The sequence below is a fragment of the Molossus molossus genome, unplaced genomic scaffold, assembly GCF_014108415.1.
Source record: "Molossus molossus isolate mMolMol1 unplaced genomic scaffold, mMolMol1.p scaffold_m16_p_2, whole genome shotgun sequence".
In the NCBI taxonomy this organism is placed as follows: domain Eukaryota; kingdom Metazoa; phylum Chordata; class Mammalia; order Chiroptera; family Molossidae; genus Molossus; species Molossus molossus.
In genome coordinates, this window is record NW_023425355.1 from 137,997,195 (window position 1) to 138,019,972 (window position 22,778).

Genomic DNA, 22,778 nt, shown 5'->3' on the forward strand with positions numbered 1-22,778 from the left:
CTGGCAACCAACAAAATGTTCTCTGTATCTATGAGAATGCTTCTGTTCTGCCTGTTCATTTTGTTTGTAGATTCCATTGTCGATAGATATGTATTCATTGCCATTTTGTTTGTTCATATATTTTATCTTTTTCTTCAAGAAGACCCTTCAACATTTCATACAATATTGGTTTTGGTGGTGATGAACTCCTTTAGCTTTTTCTTGTCTCGGAAATTCTTTATATGGCCATCGATTCTAAATGACAGCTTTTCAGGATAGAGTAATCTTGGTTGTAGGTTCTTGCTTTTCATCACTCTGAATATTTCTTGCCACTCCCTTCTGGCCTGCAAAGTTTCTTTTGAGAAATCAGCTGACAGCCTAATGGGAACTCCCTTGTAGGTAACTAGCTGCCTTTCTCTTGCTGCTTTTAAGATTCTCTCTTTGTCTTGAACCTTTTGCATTTTGATGATGATGTGTCTTGGTGTGGGCCTTTTGGGGTTCATTTTGTTTGGGACTCTGTGCTTTCTGGACTTGTATGTCTGTTTCCTTCACCAAGTTAGGAAAGATTTCTGCCATTCTTGTTTCAAATAGGTTTTTGATTTCTTGTTCTCTCTCTTCTCCTTCTGGCACCCCCAAGATGTGAATGTTGGTATGCTTGAAGTTGTCCCAGAGGCTCCTTACACTATCCTCATTTTTTTGGATTCTTTTTTATTTTTTTGCTGTCTGATTGGGTGTTTTTTGCTTCCTTATATTCCAAATCGATGGTTTTCTTCTTGGCTTTGCCTACTCTACTACTGAATCTGTGTAAATTATTCTTTGTTTCAGTTAGTACCTCCTTCATTTCTGACTGTGCATCCTTCATTTCTGACTGCTCCTTTTTTATGCTCTTGATGCCCCCACTAAGATCATTGAGATCCTCACTGAGTTCATTGAACATCCTTATAAGCAGTATTTTGAACTCAGCATCTGTTAGGTTGCTTATCTCCATTTCGCTTAGTTCTTTTCCTGGAGTTTTGTTCTGTTCTTTCATTTGGAACCTGTTTCTTTATCTCCTCATTTTGGCTGCCTCCCTGTGTTTGTTTCTGTGTATTACTTAACGAGAGGTATGGGGCTAGCTAAGACCAGATGCTGCTTGTTTGAAAGAATTTAGGGAAACCTGAAGCAGGATCCAAGACAGGCCAATCCTATGGTAAAGCATCTGGCAACAGCTTGGGTGGGCCTGAAAGTTGGGTGGGGCGGGGCCTCAGGGAATCACCAGGGCGGGGCAAACAGTGTGAACCAGGTTGCTGGAGTCCCAGATATGGCAGTTGTCTGCTGCCCCAGGAAGGGCTCATCAAAGGAACAAAGGCCTCTGACTGCATGTCTGTCCAGGAGAAAGCTGCCTCTCCAGCCCTCGCTCCAATGACAAACAGCGCAGTTCTTCCCTGTATGTCTCTGGTACCTTTCAAGCGGCCTCCACCATGCTGGAGCCTGGAGGGTGCGAGTCCGAGTAATTTTGCGTGTGGGCCCTTTAAGAGGAGCTGCCTGAGGCTCCAGCCACCTCAGCCTCCCTCAGCCTCAGTTCCCGCTGGTTTTTCCAGGCAGAAGTGATGAGGACTTCTCTTCCTGGCACTGGAATCCTGAGCTGGGTGCCACATGTGAGAAGCGGACCCCTCAGTCCTCAAGGAGGACCTTCCCAGCCAAGGTGTCCTTCTAATTTTTATCCGCCACACATGGGTGTGGGACCAGCCAGTCTGCCTCCACCCCTCCTACCAGTCTTGATGCAGGTGCTTCTTTAATTCCGTAGTTGTAGGACTTCCATTCAGCTTGCTTTCAGGCAGTTTTGAATGATGGTTGTTCTGTAGTTTAGTTGTAACTTTGATGTGGTTGTGGGAGGACGCAATACCACGTTTACCTATACTGCCATCTTGACCGCCAATGAAAACTGTCTTATGCCAATTCCAGAGTCCAGGATATCAATGCTTTGAAGTAAATTGCTATTAGTTTTTAAACTTGCTATTTTAAAGATCCTTTTTCATATGATTAGTTTGGAAGCTAAATCTTGAAGACAGAATTTCAGTAAGCATTTAAAAAAATGCCATAATAGGAAAGTGGAATTTTTCTGATGATATAATTGAATTAAGTTTTCCTATGAAAAAATTGAAATGGTGCCCTAGCCGGGTAGCTCAGTTGGTTGGAGTATTGTTTTGTACACCGGAAAAAAAAAAAAAAGTTGCAGGTTCAATCCCGTCGGGGCATATGCGGGAAGCAACCATCGATGTTTTTCACATCAATGTTGCTCTCTCTCTCTCTCTAAAAACCAATAAACATATCCTCAGGTGAGGAGAAAAAAATAATGCACTGGTGATAGAATATGGCTTATAAATAAGTCTCTTAGCAGCTTTTTAATAAAATGTGTCTGTCTTTGAAAAATAGTCCACTGGAAGCAAATTAGAAAATTTTACATTGCTTTTCTTCTAGGAGAAGTGTTTGTCTTAAATGATGGTGGAGAAGTTGATTTAGACCTTGGAAATTACGAAAGGTTCTTGGATATTAATCTTTATAAAGACAACAACATCACCACTGGGAAGATATATCAGCATGTGATTAATAAAGAGAGACGTGGTGACTACCTGGGGAAAACTGTACAAGGTATTGCATTCCACAAACATTAGGGGATCCTTTTGTGCTGAGCACCCACACCCTGCTCAAAATAGACGAGACAATGAGGAGGTCCCTGCACTTCACAAGTTCTAATGATTTTCAAATGCCTGTGTTCTTTTCCTTTTCATTTTCCTTAAAAGTGTCAAGTTCATCCTCCATGTTCCTGATTTAGTTTCATCAGTCTTTTTTACTAATGCCATTGTTTCACTTAGTCTATACCTCTCTTGCTAGCTTTTATTTTTTTATTATTTTTTTTATCCTCACCCGAGGACATCCTTCCATTTTTTGTTCAGACAGAGTGGGAGGGAGAGAGAGGAACAGAGAGAGAGAGAGAAACATCGATGTGAAAGGAACACATCGAGTGGTTGCCACCCGCACAACCGACCAGGGCTGGGGACAAACTGCAACCGAGGTACGCGCCCTTAGCGGGAACCGAACCTGGGTCTCTCAGGACCGCAGGCCGACACTCTAACCGCTGAGCCAAACTGGCCAGGGCTCGCTAGCTTTTATTTATCAAACCCATGGCAAGGCATTTATTCATCTTTTTTACCTGACTGGGGTGTAGTTCTTTTTTGTTGTTGTTTTGTTTGTTTGTTTTTTTCTGTCTTTTATTTAATGTGTTCTTTTATCTCATTTTTTTCTTGTATCTTTGCATCATGCCTGGTAAGTATTTCCCTCTGAAGGAGGAGAGGTTTAGGGAGGGACTGGGGGATTGAACTAGAGTGGCAGGTAGCATGGTCTGACCTTTTTCATCAACCCTTTCCCTGGATGGTATGGTTCTCTTTTGTCTTAGAAGAGATCTCCCCCTGGCACCTCTGAAGTCTTGTCCTCAAAGAATCCTACATGGTAGGGTAAAGGGGATAATTCCCCATCCCCTTTAAATCACTTTCATTGGAACCAGCTGAGAAGCAGATGTAGGACTACGACAGATGGCGATCAAAAGATCAACTATGTTATTGCCCAAACTGGATGGTGTGGCATAGATCTCCAGTACAACTGTGTTTTCTAATAGTTTCCCCCTGAGTGTAGGTCTTGGGAAGACCCATGGGAGGGACAGTTGCTGCCTCATACCTGCCATGTTCCAATCGTGGAGGAGAGGGCAAGGCCCCACACTTGGGTCCTGAACCCTGATTCCTGTGCTGCAGGCATGGAGGCAGAACCCCACCAACCTCATCCTTCCAGAAAGGGGTGGGCCGGGCATATGTAGTAGCTCCTTCCAAAAGCACCAATCAAAGACGACTCCCTCTTGCTTTGTGGAGCTACACACCTGTGAAGTGGTGCAGGTGATGGATGTACCTTCGCCTCAGCTTCCTGAAAGCTTGTGTTCCTACTTCCTGCCATCACATTAGGTAGCTGGGCTGAGTCCCCATGCACTCATGTGGCTATCACTTTTTGTTTCTTCGGTTGAGATTGCCAACTGCAGGCCTGCTCACCACCCAAGGGACTCCTGAGCCTCACGTGCTTGTGGAGATGTTACCTTTTGTCCTCTTCAGCTGACATTAGCATTTGCTGGCCCCTGGTCAGCAGTAAAAACCTCATCTGTATCCTCCTGAGTGGCCCACTCTCCATTGGCTAGTGGGCTGCCCAGGGTCTGCAGGGCCCGGCCACTCTGTGTCCTTTTGTGAAGCCTAGCATTCAGCACCCTAGGGAGTCCTCCTTGCACAGTTTTTCATTGGTATTAAAGGTGTTTTCTAGTTGCACTGAAGATGGCATTTCTGTTTTCTGTTTCTTGTTCTCTGGGGTTGCTCAGTTTCAAGAGAAAAGGCCTAACATTTAAATGACTAAATCTATACTTGCCTGCAGTACTAATTTAAGTGAAGGAAGATGCTAGCATTAGGACTGTAGCTTGTCTAATTTGCCAGATGGCTGCCAGATTATTTGGGAGATCTACATTCCTTTTTCATGACCATGATATATGCGTTTGTACTAATTATTTCTTTTTGCAGTTGTCCCGCATATTACTGATGCTGTCCAGGAGTGGGTTATGAATCAAGCCATGGTGCCTGTGGATGGTCATAAGGAGGAGCCCCAAATATGCGTTATTGAGGTAAACATGAAATTTTTCTTTATAAACTTATACCCTTCTGGGTTTTCAAGCATCTGATCTTTATTCTTTTTTTTAAATTTGAACTAAGGTATTCAATACTTTATTTTTTTATTTTTATTTTTTGAGGATTAAACAAAGGTGATTATTTTATTTTCAGGATTTTACAAATAGGATACATTATAGACATATTTATTGTTCTGAAAGTTGACAACTGCTTTGAAAAGTTAATCAACTTAAAAGAAATTTTAAAAAATTTATTTATTTTTGTTATAGATGTTTCTCTTTTTTCCCCATTGATACCCTCCTCCCACTCCCGCCCTCCCCAGCATTATTGTCTATGTCCTTGTTTACACATACATGAGTAAAAGTTCTGTGGTTTATCTCTTCCCTCCCCCCACATCCACCTCTTCTGGGGTTTGTCAGTCGGCACCCCACTTCCATGTCTCTGGGTCTATTTTGTTCCTCAGCTTGTTTTGTTCATTATATTTCACAAATAAGTGAGATCATGTGGTACTTGTCTTTCTCTGACTGGCTTATTTTGCTCAACATGATACTCTCCAGGTCCCTTCATGTCATCTCAAAGGGCAAGAGATCTTTTTTTCTTACAGCTGCATAGAATTCCATTATGTATATGTACCACAGCTATTTTATCCACTCATCTACTGATGGACATCTTAGCTATTGTAAATAGTGCTGTTGTGAACATGGGGGTACATATATTCTTTCTGATTGGTGTTTCAGGCTTCTTAGGGTATATTCCTAGAAGTGGAATCACTGGGTCAAATGGCAGATCAATTTTTAATTTCTTGAGGTAACACCATAGTATTTTCCATAGTGGCTGCACCAGTCTGCATTCCCACCAGCAGTGTACTAGAGTCCCCTTTTCTCCACACCCTTGTCAGCACTTGTTTGATGATTTGTTGATGGCAGCCATTCTGGTAGGTGTGAAGTGATACAAAGCTTTTTTTTTTTTATCCTCACCTGAGGACATTTTTCCATTTTTTGTTCAGATAGACTGAGGAGGGAGAGAGAGAGAGAAACATCGACGTGAAAGGGACACATCGAGTGGTTGCCACCTGCACGACCCAACCAGGGCCGGGGACAAACTGCAACCGAGGTACGTGCCCTTAGTGGGAACCGAACCTGGGTCTCTCTGGACCACAGGCCGACGCTCTACTGCTGAGCCAAACCGGCCAGGGCCCTCATTGTTGTTTTAATTTGCATCTCTCTGATGATTAGTGATGCTGAGCATTTTTTCATATGTCTCTTGCCCTTTCTCTGTCCTGTTTGGAGAGGTGTCTATTTAGGTCCTCTGCCCATTTTTTAATTGGGTTCTTTGTCTTCCTTTTGTTAAGTTGTATGCATCAGATCTTTATTCATTCAACAAATATATTAAGATGGTCTCCTGTGTTCCAGACACTGTGCTAGGAATAGATGGCTCCTGCCCTTGTAGTCAAAAGTCAGTGGGCAAGATTGGCATTAAACAGGGTGAGTACTCCTGGGGTGGATGTGCAGCACCCCGCATGAGGAGACATCAGTTGCTCATAAAGTCAGTGTTAGGGCCTCCTATATGACAAGCCTGGGATGGGCAGTCTCTGGCCTTGAGGAGCTTGCAGACCTCCCTGTTCTCACACAAAAGAATGCTTTGTAGTGAATGCTATTTGAGAAGTATTCGCAAAATGCATTGGCAGTAGAGAGATGCAGTTAGGGAAGTCTGATGGTAGAGGTGATTTGGAGGTGAGTATTAGCTGTTTTAAAGAAACAACACAATTTAGGGTGGGGGGAAAAGTAGGTTTACAGTTGTGAGTACATGAAATACAGTTTATTCTTATATTATTTATTCATTATTATATTATTTGCCATATGAACAACTATAAACCTACTTTTGCTCCACCCTATATTTGAACTTGCCACTTGTTCACTGCTTCCCTTCCTGTCAATGTGCAGAATGAGAATGACGTCCATGCGCTCCTTATCTAAATGTCAGTTGAGCCCGGCTGGTGTGGCTCAGTGGTTGAGCATTGACCCATGCACCAAGAGGTTGCCGGTTCGATTCTAGGTTAGGGCACATGGCCTTCCCCTCTGAGCCAAATCCCCAATGAGGGGCATGTAGGAGGTGGCCAATTGATGTTCTCTCTCTCATCGATATTTCTATCTCTCTCTCCCTCTCCCTAAAAAATCAATAAATAAAATAAATGTCAATTGATCTGATTGCCAGGCAGGAAAGCAGGATAATAAATAGCATAGTTTCTGAAGTCAAACTGCTTAAGTTCAAATTTCTACTGTGACCCCTGAGTGGTGTATAGGTCAGAGGTTAGATTCTGGAGCCAGACTGCTTGCGTTCATAGCCCAGTGGGGTCACTTACCAGCTGGGTGACCTTAGACAAATTTGCTTATTTTCTCTGTGCTTCAATTAACTCATATGCTGAGTGTGGATAATGACACTATTTAACTCATTGTTTTGAGTATTTAAGTCAATATACTTAGTGCTTAGAATAGTGTCAGATCTATAGTGTCTGCTCAAAAATTATTAGTCATTATTAAGGTGCCTGTGTGACTTTTGGCAAATTACTTCTCAAAACTTCAATGTAGTAATCTATAATGGTATGATAACAATGTAATGTTGTAATAATAACAAGATGATAATAACAGGGTTGTTGTGAGGATTACATGTGATAATATAAAGCATTTGGCAATGTCTGGCATTTAGGAAGTGCTCAATAAACATCTGTTAGCTGTTGTTATTATTATCAGTGTTAGCAGATAGATATTATGCTGTCTACAAGATCCATTTTGTTAATAGTAGAGCTGATAAACTTAACATAATATGCTGTACTATCATATATTAACTATATATTGAAGTACTATAATAGTATGGCTGATAAACTTAATAGAAATATGTAAGTGTGCTCTACAAAATTATTTCTCCCTTGGCATTTCTTTCTTCACAATTTATGAGGGAAGGGGGAATGCTTTCTTTATAACTTTTTAAATTGGAGTATAACATAAACACAGAAAAGTGCACATAGAGATGTATAGCTTGATGAAGTTTTAAAAATTGAACACACTTGCATAATTAGGCTTGCTTCCTTTAAAAATATTTAATATCTAGTACAGTGAGTAGTCTGCAAACAAATGGGACCATGGTAAAGACAGTGTAAGAGAAAGGCAGGTAAAAGCTCCAGGAAGATACCATCTGATATGAGAACTGAGCTGTAATCGGGACATAGTTTGACTCTACAGGAAAGGAGACCTACACAGTCACACTATTTATTGATTTTCTTTTCAGAATCAATCCCAGGATGCACCAGAGAAGGCTTAAGAGCAGGGATGTAAATGTCATCAGCTTTGAAAAAAGGATTCGTGAGGTAGAGGAGATGGAGGAGTGCTGAAGTGGAAGGAGGGAGATATGAATCTAATTTTACACTGTGAGGCATCTACATATACTGTTAGTATAATCTTTATTGATTTTTCAAGAGAGAGGAAAGGAGAGGGAGAGAGAGATAGAAACATCGATGAGAAAGAACCTTCTGCATGCCCCCCTACTGGGGATCCAGCCCACAACCTGGGTATGTGCCCTGACCGGGAGCCAAACTGGCGACCTCTTGGTGCAGGGTTGATGCTCAACCACTGAGCCATACTGGCCAGGCTGCAGCAAACACTTTTTATAAGTACAATAAAAATATAAACCAGTGACATAGATGTTTATTATCATTATCTAATATTATGTACTATGCGTAATTGTGTATATAATATTATAATTTGACATCTGCATATACTACAAAGTGATCACCCACAAACTCTAGTTACTATTCATCACCATACAGTTGACTCCCTGTACCCCTTTTGCTCCCCCTACTCCCTTTTCCCCTCTGGTAACCACCGATCATTTTCTGTATACTTAAGTTTGTTTATTTTGTTTTGTTAGATTACACATATGAGTGAGGTATTTGTCTTTTTCCTTCTGACTTATTTCACTTAGCGTAATACCCTCAAGGTCTATCCATATTATCACAAATAGCTAAATTTTATTTTATTTTTATGGCTGAGTAGTATTCTACTGTGTGTGTATATCCATTTATCCATTGACCAACCCTTTCTTTTAGTATTTGTAGGTGAAAGAATAGCCTTTTCTTAAGACTTTTAGCTTAATCACAAAAAACGTTCCAAATGGTCATGTGTATGAATGTTTTTGCCTTTTATTTTCTGATTCTGCTTTTTAAAAAACAAACTACATTTACATTGATATACATGAACGTGTAAAAGTAATTTATGGTGTTAGAAGTCAGGATAGTGGTGACCTTTGGAGAAGAGGGAGGTAGTGATTGGGAGGGGGCAAGAGGAAGGTTTCTGGGATGCTCATAATGTAATTCTGTTTCTTGATCTTGGTGATGGCTATACTGTGAAAATTCTTCCAAGTTGTATACTTATGATCTGCACACTTTTTTTCAGGTGTGTTATACATCTTTAAAAAACATACATTTTAAATACTAACCACAAAGAAAGAAAAGGGGAAAATTTTTTAAAAAATGTAATTGGGCTGCCCCTGAACTTCATTAAAATAAGCTCCATGTGACCTTGGTATGAGCCTTCTTACTTCTTTTATCTCAGCTTTTCTAGCCATTGCTTTTTGAGAATCATCTTTGAACAAAGCTTTTTTTTTTTTTTTATCCTCACCTGAGGACATTTTTCCATTTTTTGTTCACGTAGAGTGGGAGGGGGAGAGAGGAAGAGAGAGAGAGAGAGAGAGAGAAACATCGATGTGAAAGAGACACATCGAGTGGCTGCCTCCCACACAACCCAACCAGGGCCGGGGACAAACTGCAACCAAAGTACGTGCCCTTAGCGGGAACCAAACCCGGATCTCTCTGGACCGCAGGCCGACGCTTTAACGGCTGAGCCAAACTGGCCAGGGCAAAGCTTTTTTTTTTTTTTTAATTTAATTTTTTTTTTATCCTCACCCGAGGACATTTTTCCATTTTTTTTTGTTTGTTGTTGTTCAGGTAGAGTGGGAGGGAGAGAGAGGAACAGAGAGAGAGAGAGAAACATCGATGTGAAAGGAACACATCCAGTGGCTGCCACCCGCACAACCAACCAGGGCCAGGGACAAACTGCAACCCAGGTACATGCCCTTAGCGGGAACCGAACCCGGGTCTCTCAGGACCGCAGGCCGACGCTCCAACCGCTGAGCCAAACCGGCCAGGGCCAAAGCTTTTTTTTTTTATTGTATTTTTTGTTTTTGTTTTTTTGTTTTGTTTTGTTTTTGGTACGTGCCCCTAGCGGGAACCGAATTTGGGACTCTCTAGTTCACAGGCTGATGCTCCAATTGCTGAGCCAAACTGGCCAGGACCTTTTCATTGTATTTTTAAAAAATCTTTTTAAAAAATTGATTTTAGAGAGATGGAGAATGAGAGAGAAACAGAGAGAGAGAGAGAGAGAGAGAGAGATTTGTTGTTCCACTTATTGATGCATTCATTGATTGCTTCTTGTATGTGCCTTGGTGGGGGATCAAACCTGAAACCTTGGCGTATCAGGACGATGCTCTAACCAACTGTGGACAAAGCTTTTATATTTTGTTTTGGGGCTGACGCACCTGACTCTGTCATCATTTTACAAGAAGTATGCTATAGAGTCAGACTCTAATTGTTGAAGATTCCACTTGCACAATGAAACCAAGAATTCTTCATGACATCTCAAATTATACCAAAGTTTCCATCTCAACAAACAACAAGCAAATATTTTAGGCCTTTACCTGCACAATCTTCTTTTTTCATGTCTATGTTCTTAATTTTTAAAATTCTGCTCTTGAGTTGACTTGTTTGGCTTAACAAACATTAATTAAATTAAGCTCTTTAATATGCACTAGCTCCATGATAGCTGTGGATATGATGAGACAAGAACTCCTGCTTTCCTGGACTCATCGTCTCAGTGTTTAATTTCATGGAAACAGATAAACTGTGCCAATTTGTCCCTAGAAAAACTCCTTCTCCATACGATCCTGATGTTTATATTTGCTTAATTGGGCACTAGGCCAAATATCCTTTTGGGTTTAAGTTGTGCTCAATATTTGTGTTTGTGTATGACTTAAGCTTTCAAGGATCCGCCAAAGCTGATTTTTAGTTTTAAGTGTGTAGAAGCATTTTTACAGTGAGATTTCGACTTCTCAGACCAATCAGTTGACAGGCTTTGTTCATGTTAGTGCAGGTTGTCCAAGCATGAACCTGAAATAATTTATGCCTGCCTTAGAAGAACAAAAGGTTCCTTCCTTCCGTCCTTTTTTTTTCTTCTCTCTCTTTCTCTCTCTCTCTCTCTCTCTCTCTCCCTCTTTCTTTCTTTCTTTCTTTCTTTCTTTCTTTCTCTCTCTCTCTCTCTCTCTCTCTCTCTCTCTCTCTCTTTCTTTCTTTCTTTCTTTCTTTCTTTCTTTCTTTCTTTCTTTCTTTCTTTCTTTCTTTCTTTCTTTCTTTCTCACAAGAGAAGACTCCTATCCATAAAGGCAAAGTGGACAATACACATTCCGTAAATTTGCTGTTGCTTCAATTTAAGCTTTGCATAGATTTTAAAATAGTGTTATGGGTGCTATTTTCCCTATTGTGTGGGGGAAATAATTAACTTAGTACTATTCTAGTAATAATACTGAAAGTTTCTGATCGTGATGATATTGGGGAGCCAGAGTGGTGGTAATGGGACCTTCCAAATCGACAGAGAGAATGCAGTACCACTGCTTGCCATGTGAGGGCAGAAGTGGATAATGTTTAAAGTTTTTGCTTCCTTTTTCAGATTCCCTCTTGATTTCCAGAACACCGCCCCCATAAAAAAAAAACCAGATGTTTCCTTAAGGTTTAGTTTAATGCAGACCTCCTTTTTTTCCTTAATTTTTTTCCCCATTAGATTCTGCTGCATTGTATTACATCCTTCACCCCCCATCAATTTCTTGATTGCATGTGATATTTCTTGGATTTTCATAATTAAAATTGTCATTCTTTTACAGAATTATCATATATTTCTGTCTGTTCCATACCCAGGAAACTTGAATTTCAATTAGGTTTTATTATATGAGTTAAAGAATAATTTCTTTTGTAGCAATGACATTCTGAGACTTCTTAGTTTGATTCCATCATAATTATGGAAACAGGTACTAGAATGCTGTTACCTACAACTTTTATTGAATTTCACGCCCCTCTGTCCTGTCCTGCCCATTAACCTAAGCCCTCAGTGCTGCATGTAGTGCACTGGGCTTGTGCTGGAGATATGGCAGGCATGTTCCTGTCCTCATGGGGCTTACAGCCTAGTGTGGTAGAGAGACAGGAAATAAGGAGTCAAATAAAATAATGGTACCTTGTACCGAGTAATCAGGAAGTGCACAGACAGGGTACTGTGATAGGAGGCAGCAAAATGGTGGCTCCTTTAGGTGGGTGGTCAGGGTCAGGCTTATCCTTCCTTGGGCTGAAGGATAAAAGGGAGCCAGATGTAGGTGAAGAAGGGGCAGGAAGGAGAGTGAGGCCATCTAAGAGGCCAGTGGAGCCAAAGCACAGAGAGTGAGAGGTGGCGATGGGAAGTAGGGAGGTGGGGGCGTGAGATGAGCTTAGAGACCTGTGCAAGGGCCAGATCATGTAGGGTCTTTGTTAGCTCCATAAAGGAGTTTAGGTTTTATTTTTAGTGAAGCTGTGGGTTACTGAAGAGTATAAGCAAGAGGGAGACATATTCTGAGGTGTTTTTTTTTTCTTTTTTAATCCTCACCTGAGGATATTTCTCCATTGCTTTTTTAGACAGAATGGAAGGGAGGGAGGGTGAGAGAGAGAGAGACAAACATCAGTGTGAGAGAGACACATTGATCGGTTGCCTCTCACATGACCTCGACCTGGGCCATGGACTGAACCTGCAACCCAGGTACATGACCTTGACTGTGAATCGAACCTGCGACACTTTGGTCCACAGGCCGACACTGTAACTGCTGAGTCAAACCGGCAGGGCTCTGAGTTTTTTAAAGGTCATTCTGCTGGTGTGTGACAAATGGTTTGAGTGGGGTTGGCCAGCTTTTTCTGTAAAGGGCCTCATAATAAGTAATGTTTAGCTTTGCAAGTGGGAGAGTCAATAAAACTTTATATATAAAGATAGGATGCCCTGGCCAGTTTTGCTCAGCGGTTAGAGCATCAGCCTGCAAACCAATGAGTTGCAGGTTCAATTCTGGTCAAGGACCGGACCTTGGTTGCGATTCGTCCCTGGCCCTGGTTGGGGTCGTGCGGGAGGCAGCCACTCGATGTGTCCCTTTCACATTGATGTTTCACTCTCTCTCTCTCTCTCTCCCCCTCCCACTTTGTCTGAACAAAACTCAAAACATGTCCGCAGGTAAGGATAAAAAAAAAAAAAAAAAAAAAGATAGGCAACAGACCATGGTTTGCCACCCCCTGGCTTAGGTTATTGCAGTAATCCTGGTGAAAGATGGTGTGGGTTTGGGTGTCTAGAATGGTAACAGTGGAGAGCTTTGCAAGAGGTTTTGGAGGTACAACCCATTGAACTGTGTTGGGTGAGAAAAAGGTGGACTCAAGGATGATTTCCAGACTTCTAGCTTGAACCAGGGAGTGAGGGGCAGAGATGCTATTTGCTGAGATGAGGAAGCACTCAGTGAAATAGGCCCAGAGGTGGTGGACCAGGGGTTCAGTTTGGGATGTGGTAAGTTTGGGTAATTATCGATCCATCTGAGAGGTCAAGTACAAGCTGGCTACAAAACCCAGGTGATCTCTTCCTCCTCAGCACCCAGATCATTCCACTTAATGCTTAAGTTTTACCCCTGGTTATTGTTCTTTAGTTCTGCCTTATTTCCCTCGCTAAATTCTGAGCTCCTTAGGAACACCTTGTCTGAAATTCTTCCAGCACCTCCTTTATACTGTTGAGCATATAGTAGGTGCTCAAATGCTAGAGAATAAATTTGAAAATCCATGTGATAGTTTATAAGTATTTAAATATGGTGAGGATGAATGGGTTAAGGTGAATTTTATTTCAGTCTAAAGTAAAATGCTTAAGTAACTATTGGAAGCACACTGTATATTAAGTTAACATTTATCAAAGGATTATGTTATCAGGAATATTCTCAGGGCTTTTGATACTGTTTGCTTCAGAAAGTCAGCATGTCTTAATAGTAGTGATTTAATTCTAGTAGTACCACCATTACAAGAAGGCTGTTCAGATGCATGCAGGTGTGTGTGTGTGTGTGTGTGTTCATTCGTTTGTTCATGGAGAGAGACAGTGAAAGAAAAAGAGAGAGAGAGAGAGAATGAATGAGAGAGAGAGAATGCTCACTATTTCACACCAGGCAGAGCCAGGAGGATCTATATTCTGGATCTTTTTGTCTGCTTATGAATTGCATTATCTTTTCTTAAAGCCCTCCCATTTTATTTTTTAACATTTTCAGTCTTGATGAGATAAAGGGTTGACAGCCTTATAATGATCACCCATTTTAAGGGGGTATGGGAATTTAGTCTGTAAGTCCAAGTAAATCAATGATAGCATGACTCATTTACTTTATTCAATCCATATCACCACAGAACAGGCAGAGTGATCTTGTAATAAGATTAAAAAATTTTTTTCTTTACTGATTTTTAGAGAGAGGGAGAGAGAGGGAGAGAGAGATAGAAACATCAATGAGAGAGAACATCAATTGGCTGCCTCTTGCATGTCCCCTACTGAGGATCAGGCCCACAAGCTGGGCATGTGTCCTGACCGGAATCGAACCAGCGACCTCATGGTGCATGAGTCTGTGCTCAACCACTGAGCCACACCAGCTGGGCCAGAGTGATCTTATAAACACAGGAATCAGATCATTCTGAAAGCCCTACTCACCTTTGCTTTCTTCTTCCTTCTTGAGGCTCTGCTTACTCTTTCCTGTTTACCTGGCTATGTTACACTCCATCCCTGCCTTTTTTTTTTTACTTTTTTTTTATTGTTGACACTATTACAGATGCCCCCCTCTCCCCTTTGCCCACCTCCATATCCCTTCTTATTTTACTTTCTAGTCTCCATTTTCTCTTCCCTTTGCTTCATCTCCCTTTAAATGTACAATGCTTTTCTTTTTCATTTAATTTATATATCATAAATCTTGCCTGTTTTAATTGTACAATTCAGTGATCTTTAATATATTTTCAAACTTCTGTTCTTGTGCAACCATCAAACTTCTGCTTAGCTTGTTAAGACTTTTTCTATTAGTCTGTGTAACATGGAGGATCACTTGTGTCTTTTTTCCATTCCAGTTGGGTGGCACCATCGGAGACATTGAAGGAATGCCATTTGTGGAAGCATTCAGACAATTTCAGTTTAAAGCAAAAAGAGAGAATTTCTGTAACATTCATGTTAGCCTTGTCCCACAGGTGAGCATTCCAGATAAGTATAGACAGCAACTTCCCTAAGTCTTCCTATGACATTCTGTTTATTCTGTATTTTAGCTAGGGTTCCATTTACTGTCCTGGAGAGCTAACTGTCCAATATACTAATAGTGACCCATTTCTTTTCAGCCCAGTGCTACTGGAGAACAAAAAACCAAACCCACACAAAACAGTGTTCGTGCACTGAGGGGGTTGGGCCTGTCTCCTGATCTGGTGAGTTAAAGAAAATGAGTAAATTTGTTGGAATAGGACCTCCTTTTCTTAATCTGTAACATCATCGAAGTCCTTTCTATTTCTCAAATGGTTCCTATGACATTGACTATTTTGTATCTCAGAGCCAGGGAAGGGTATTCCCTCATCCTCAAGTGTCACTTCACACATTTCCAAATTGGCCATTGGTTCTTCTCCGGGCCCTTCTTTGATTGGCTACACTGACAGCTGGGCAAGTGCAGTGTTCTGCCATTGTATAATGGTCCCTGGGTCCTTTAGAGTGAGATGGGACCTTGAAGATTTTCCTGTGACCCTGCTAGGTTGAGCTATCACTGATCTTATTTATAGCCAGTAATTGAGTTATTGCCAGTGGTCTAGATCAGGGGTCAGCAAGTAAGGGCCTGAAGGCCTGTTGCCTGTAAATAAAAAATTTTACAACTTTAAAAAATTGTAAACAAAGTTTTATTAGAACATAATACCATTCATTGTTTACATTTGTCTATAGCTGCCTCTGTACTATAGTGGTATAATTGAGTAGTCAGTACCATGACTGCATGATCTGCAAAACCTAAAATATTTACCATCTGGCCATTTATAGGAAAAGGTTGCCAACCCTGGTCTAGCTCTGTTCTTGTACTTTAAAAGAAGTAACATTTGTGAGCCTTGGCTCTACTTATGAGAGATACCTTCCCATTTTGAGTTCTTACTGGTAGAGTTGCATTGAGTTTGATTGTACTTGTTTATATGAGTGCTCAGGTCAATTTCTAAAAGGCCAATGGAATACCTAGAATGAACATGCACATACGTGGTCAAGTCTGTTGTAGCAAAGAGAAATTTATCTAATGTCCTTTTGAAAACAAATGGTGGCGTGGGTAGCCAATTCCTGCTTGCTGACCTGCGCATAACTGACTTTGACAGATCATCTGCCGGAGTTCAAAGCCCATTGAAATGGCGGTGAAGGAAAAGATTTCTATGTTTTGCCATGTGAACCCTGAACAGGTTAGTACTGCTCTTTAGATTTTTATTGCCTTGCGGGCACGTCTGCTGATGCCAACATTTTACACCTCTTAAATCATCATGTTACTTTTCACAGCATTTATGAAAACTCATATCCAACCATGGCTCCCTTGCCTTTAAGTGAACAATCTTGAGACTTCTGATCCCTTAGATAGAGTGCATGTTTCTTTGCATAATCACTCCTTAAGTTACAGTTACAAAATCAGGTGGGCTTTTTAACTCGAAGTCAAACCTCTACAGAGAGAACCAAGCCTACTTATCATCTCTTTATCTTGTCTTTACAGGACATTGACTGCTTTCACTTGATTTCTCCTTTGTACCTGCTACAGCTTAACTCACCGCAAAGCACACATTAGTTGATATTCATGCTATCACTTCTGATTACATCAGCAGCCTCTGTTCAGTTCGTTGCTACAGAAACTGTACCATGATTTGGGCTCAGGTCCTCTGTCCTGCCAGACTTTCCACCTGGGTATCTGAGAGTTAGATTTTCTTTTTTATTTCATTTTCTTATCTCTGTCTCTTGTTTGCAGTAAGGCTCAGGCACAAGAGACTAGACTTGGCTATAATTTCAAAAGCAATCTAACCAGTGCTCAGGGAAAGGGTGAGGTTTAGCAGAAACCTTTTATTTCCATCAAATAAATTCTGAGTTATTTGAATCCTAAAAACCATCTAATCAGATTTCTGTATCTCAGAGGGCAGTCTGATGAAGAATCTCCTACCCAATGCTTCAGGGTCAGTGCATAAGTCTGAACCACTCTGAAAAGTGTGATGGCAGGTTTTAAAGGACTCTGCTGTGTTTGCATGTTGTCAAGCCATTTTGATTTTGTTCAATTGTTTTTTGTACCCTTCCTATTGCTAAAGAGTATTTTGTGTCCTAAACAGAAGGAGAATATAGCTTTTAGAGTTGGGTTGCTGAGAGCTCTGTCAATATAAGAACATCCAAACTTGAGTCTATGTGAGCCAAACTGATGAATGCCGGGAAGCAAAATCTCAAATGCTCTGGAGAATGACAGTTTTGCAGTGCTTTTCTACATTTGGAATTAAGGAGGGAATGTAAGGGCGATTACACGAAGGTGGGAGAAAGCAAGGTGGGATTAGATTATAGGGTAGTCAACAAGATCACATGCTCCCTTGAGGTTGGTTATACCTCTGAGGAGTCCAAAAAGGAGGATTACTCTAGCATTTCAAAGGTATGTTAACCCCGAAGAACAATGGACAGGGCTTGCTTAAGGCAAAGATAAACTTTTCACTAGGGAAATTAATGGGCCTGAAGTGTGATTACCCACCATGATCTGCCCAGTTAGGAAGTTGTGATCAGATCACCCTGTGAAGTTACTTTCGGTCCCTGAGTTTGTCAGATTTACAGAGCCCCTGTTTCGTTCTCAGCTGTGAGAACAGATTTAAACTAAACTTTTGACCATATCGAGTGTTTTCTATATGACTAGAGATGCTGAAGAATGCTCCGTCCCATATCAGTCCACAGGCCGGTTTATTAGCCATTTTCAGCACATCGTTTTTTCTGCTTTGAGTTAATGCTCCCACTTCATAGTTCCTGGTGAATTTGCATTTGAAGCTCTTCTCATTAGCGTTACTGAGGACAGGATGGAGAATCGGAGGTGTTTCTATGGATGTGGCCTATTACTATGACATTAAAAAAAAATCTCTCTGGCCTAGAGGATGAGTAAATAGCTCCACACTCCATGCCTTCCACTTGTGGCAGTTGTAGTTGTCCAGAGATTTCATTTTTTTAATTAATTTATTTTTATCCTCACCCAAGGACATTTTTGCATTTATCTTCAGATAGAGCAGGAGGGGGTGGGGAGAGAGAAAGAGAGAGTAACATCAATGTGAGAGAGACACATCGAGTGGTTGCCACCCACACGACCCCAACCAGGGCTGGGGACAAACTGTTCCCTTAGTGGGAACTGAACCCAGGCTTCTCTGGTCTGCGGGCTGACACTGTAACCACTGAGCCAAACTGGATAGGGCCAGAGGTTTTGTTTTAAATAGTAATTGTGACAGAGCCTCATATCAGTGACATTTCAGCCCTTTCAACTGTGTTGGTGAATGCACAAGTGAGGCACACTAATCTTAAGTATCAGGTTGATGATGTCCAAACAGCTTAGGAACCCCTGGTTGGATAGCTATGGATTTGGGAGGATTGCGCACATACTGTTGGCAGAACATTTCTTGGCATTTATTTAGGATGTAGCAGATCCTTAAGTGTCTGCCAGTAGCTTTTTGGACGTACTTGAGAGGGCGGTGAAAGCTCGTTAGGGTAAGTGTGAAAAACAACCACACCACCTGGCAAAGGAGCCCGTCTCTTCTAACAGGTGTAATTAATTTGGCTATATTCAATGTGGGTTTGTAAATTTGCCCAAAAGAAGGGAGCGGATAAAAGCAACTACAGCAGCAGCAACAGCAACAAATGAATGAACACACAAACTACATACACACATTTAGGAGACAAGGTGTATGTGTTCAATGCTACTACTTTCACCTAGACTTAGAAGATGGTGCCTTGGGCCATGTGTCTTGATATTGACATATAAAGAAGCATCCATGTTCCCACACCAATTGTCTAACATCAGCTGGGGGTCCTGTAATTCAATTCTCACACTAAGTACCCAGAGTGAGAGTCAGACTCCATAGGTTTCTGGGCTCAGTCCTTTCCAAGACTTCCCTGACTTCAGACACCAGCCACAAGTTTCCAGTGTCCCCAAGCCACCCACACTTCTGCCTGGCTGACTACAATTTGGGGCTTCCCACAACCCCTTGGGTTGAGAATTCTCTACAATGACTCACAGAACTCAGGAAAGTGCTGTATTTATGATTATTGCTTTATTATAGAGGGTGCAAATATACACCAAGATGAAGATATACATAGGGCTAGGTCTAGGAGGGTCCTGAGTGCGAGAGTTGTAATCTCCATGGAGTCAGGGTGAGCCACCCTCCTGCACACTTGTATATTCACCAACCAGGATGCTCCTCTGAGTCTTCATGTTATTAGGGGTTCATTATGTAGGTGTGATTAAATCATTGGTCATGTGATCGAACTCAATCTCTAGGAAACGGCCTGCTCCCCATGTCCCCTCCCTGGAGGTCAGATGGCTGAAAGTTCCAGCCCTCTAATGACTTGGTTGGTTTTTCTGGTGTCTTAACTCCCATCCTGAAGCCATCTAGGGGCCAGCCTGAGTCACCTCATTAGTATAACAAAGATTCTCCTGTTTCTCAGAAAATTCCAAAGGTTTTTTTTTGTTTGTTTGTTTCTCATTTTTCTTTTTAAAAATATTTATTCATTTATTTTTTTTATTGTTGAAAATATTACATATGTCCCCCCATCAGTCTGTTCCCTACTTCCATGTCTCTGGATCTATTTTGTTTGTCAGTTTATTTTGTTCATTATGTTCCATACATGAGTGAGATCATGTGATATTTGTTTTTCTCTGACTGACTTATTTCACTTAGCATAATACTCTCCAAGTCCTTTTGAAGTTCTGTCAGGAGATGAGATCAAAGACCACATACTATATGTTTTTTTTATTCTACCACAGCTTTCATGGTTCCAGGGGTAGAGTAATGAATTCAAAACATTTTGTAATTCGATCAAACTAACCTTGTGTTAATTCTGCCTCCGGTTTAAATGGCTGGGCTCTTGGTTTTCTTCTATCAGTATAAATGAATGTACTGCCAGACTCTTGAGTTCTGGCTTATTCTGTGGTATATTTGAGTCATTCCACTTAAATATGATGTTTTATCATCAACCAGGTCATATGTATCCATGATGTTTCTTCCACATACCGAGTACCTGTGCTTTTGGAGGAACAAGGCATTGTTAAATATTTTAAAGAGAGATTGGATTTGCCCATTGGTGATTCTGCAAATAATTTGCTTTTCAAGTGGAGAAATATGGCTGACAGGTATGTGAAAAGAATTACTAAAGTAATCTTTAATAATTCTTGGGTTTGGGAGTAGGACTGAGATGTACCTTAAAAGGTACCTATGTTGCATTTGGCTTTCTGTATGTGTATGTTTTTGTATGGATATGTCTAAAGCTCTTGCACGTTGTTAGAATGTTTTGCTGTATTCTTAGAAGATTTCTGGGGCCTTTGAAACATTTTGATTTATTTACTAGTTTATTTCTTAGTTTCTGAATATTTTAAACAGTTTTACATGTCATGAGTTTTTTGTTTTGTTTTTCTTGTTTTTAAGATTTGGTTAACAATTTCCTAAAGAAAATGCTTTAGAATGGGAAGTTTTGACTACATTGTTATTTCATCCTGCATTTATTAACTATCAGCATCATTATTAAAACCCCTGATAGGTTTTAACATTAAGACAACCATATTAATTTCAGCAAGGTTTGTCTTATTTCAAGTCATATGGAAATTAAATCTACATCACCTGTTTCCTTTTATTAACTGTGGATGAGGTATGGCTGCATAAAGTCCTGGCTTCCTGACTTCTTACGCAGCTGAGGGAGAGGCAGGAGGTGCAGCAGTTACAAATATAGGCTCTGGTGTTGCTAAGACAGTAGATCTTAAAAGTTCTCATCACAAGCCCTGGCCGGGTGGCTCAGTTGGTTGGAGTGTCATCCCATAGACCAAAAGGTGGCGGGTTCGACTCTTTTTTTTTTTTTTATCATCCTCACCCGAGGACCTTTTTCCATTTTTTGTTCAGGTAGAGTGGGAGGGAGAGAGAGGAACAGAGAAAGAGAGAAACATCGATGTGAAAGGGACACATCGAGTGGTCGCCACCCGCACAACCAACCAGGGCCGGGGACAAACTGCAACCAAGGTACATGCCCTTAGCGGGAACTGAACCCGGGTCTCTCCGGACCGCAGGCTGACGCTCTAATCGCTGAGCCAAACCGGCCAGGGCGGGTTCGACTCTTGGTCAGGGCACATCCCAGGTTTCAGGTTCAATCCCCACTTAGGACATGTGTGGGAGGCAACTGATCAATGTTTCTCTCTCTCTCTGTCAAATAAAGAAATAGTTCTCATCACAAGAAAAACAATTTGTGCTCTGGCCAGTTTGGCTCAGAGGTTAGAGCCTCAGCTGTGGACCAAAGAGTAGTGGGTTTGATTCCTGGTCAAGGGCATGTACCTCGGTTGCAGGTTCATCCCCGGCCCTGTTGTGCGGAAGGCAACGAATCAGTGTGTCTCTCTCACATTGATGTTTCTCTCACTCTCCCTTCATCCCTCCTACTATCTAAAAATCAATGGAAAAATATCCTTGGGTGAGGATTAAAAAACAACAACAACAAAAAACAAAACAATTTATGAATATATGTGGTGACAGATGTTAACTAAACTTATTGTCGTGATCATTTAGCAATATCTACATATATCAAATTATGTTGTACCTATAAAACTAATATGCTACATGTCAATTATATCTAAAATTTAAAAATGTAGGCTTTGGTATCAAGCAAACCCCAGCTTCTCCTTTCACTAGCTGTGTGAGTTTGGTGCAGATTACTTAACCTCTCTGGGCTTGTTCTCCCATCCATATATAACAAGGGGATATTAGTACCCACATTGTGGCAATTATGAGAGAAAACACAGAAGGCCTTAACATTGAATCAGACACTGAGTATTGATTACTGATGTTGGTAACAATAATTAAAATGATATGGTGACAAAATTACTGACCTTGGTAGATGATTAGTAGATTGAAGTTCCCTTGCCCTTTCACTTAAAAGTGTAAAAGGTTTGGAATTTCTAGGTCAAGTAGAATCAGGAATAAAGAGCAGCTTCTGAGCTTAGGTACTCTTATGAAGGATGATAAATTAAGCCCCTGCCCTCCAGAATGCTTACGGAATCAGTCACTTTGTAGGAATTTTCAGAGTAGCTTGGGGCTGATCCTCTTTAAGCATGAGACATTTTAATATTTTAACTCTTTTTATTGGAAATAGCTCTAAATTATACTCTATGCCTCTGTGCTTTTTAAAGCCAGTGTTTAAAGCCAGATATAATTAGTTTCCTGTGGCTGCTGCTACAAAGTACCACAAACTGGGTGGCTTAAAACAGCAGAAATTCATCCTCTCACAGTTGTGGAGGTCAGAGGTTCAAAACCAAGGCATCCGCAGAGTGGTTCCTCTGGGAGAGGCTCAGAGGGAAAATCTGGTCCATTTGTCTCTTCTAGCTTTGGGGGCTGCCAGCAGTCCTTGGTGTTCCTTGGCTTATGGCCACAGCACTCCAATCTCCGCCTCTGTTGTCGCATAGACTTCTCTGTGTCTTCCCCCCTTCTCTTCTTTTATAACGATTCTTATTTTTGGATTTAGGGCCCATCCTAATCCAGGATGACCTCATCTTGAGATCCTTAACTTAATTGCATCTGCAAAGATCCATTTTCCAAATATGGTCACATTCACAGGTTCTGAGGGTGGGTATTGAACATCGGTCCCTCTGCATCATGTTGGCGGTGATGTGGGTTTATCGGTAATGGCGGTTTGGAGTGTTCATTTTTTTAGGCCCTGTCCCCTCAGTACAGCCTGTAGA

General features: G+C 41.1%; 1 protein-coding gene across 1 annotated transcript in view; it reads left to right on the top strand.

Annotated features, from left to right (window-relative positions):
- Positions 1–22,778, top strand: part of CTPS2 (CTP synthase 2) — a 118,137-nt gene that overhangs the window by 12,648 nt on the left and 82,711 nt on the right. Inside the window, exons 3-8 of the mRNA XM_036270244.1 lie at positions 2,440–2,610; positions 4,569–4,669; positions 14,914–15,030; positions 15,175–15,258; positions 16,174–16,254; positions 20,044–20,195. Coding sequence (XP_036126137.1) covers positions 2,440–2,610; positions 4,569–4,669; positions 14,914–15,030; positions 15,175–15,258; positions 16,174–16,254; positions 20,044–20,195 — 706 coding nt within the window. The remainder of the gene's footprint in view (positions 1–2,439; positions 2,611–4,568; positions 4,670–14,913; positions 15,031–15,174; positions 15,259–16,173; positions 16,255–20,043; positions 20,196–22,778) is intronic.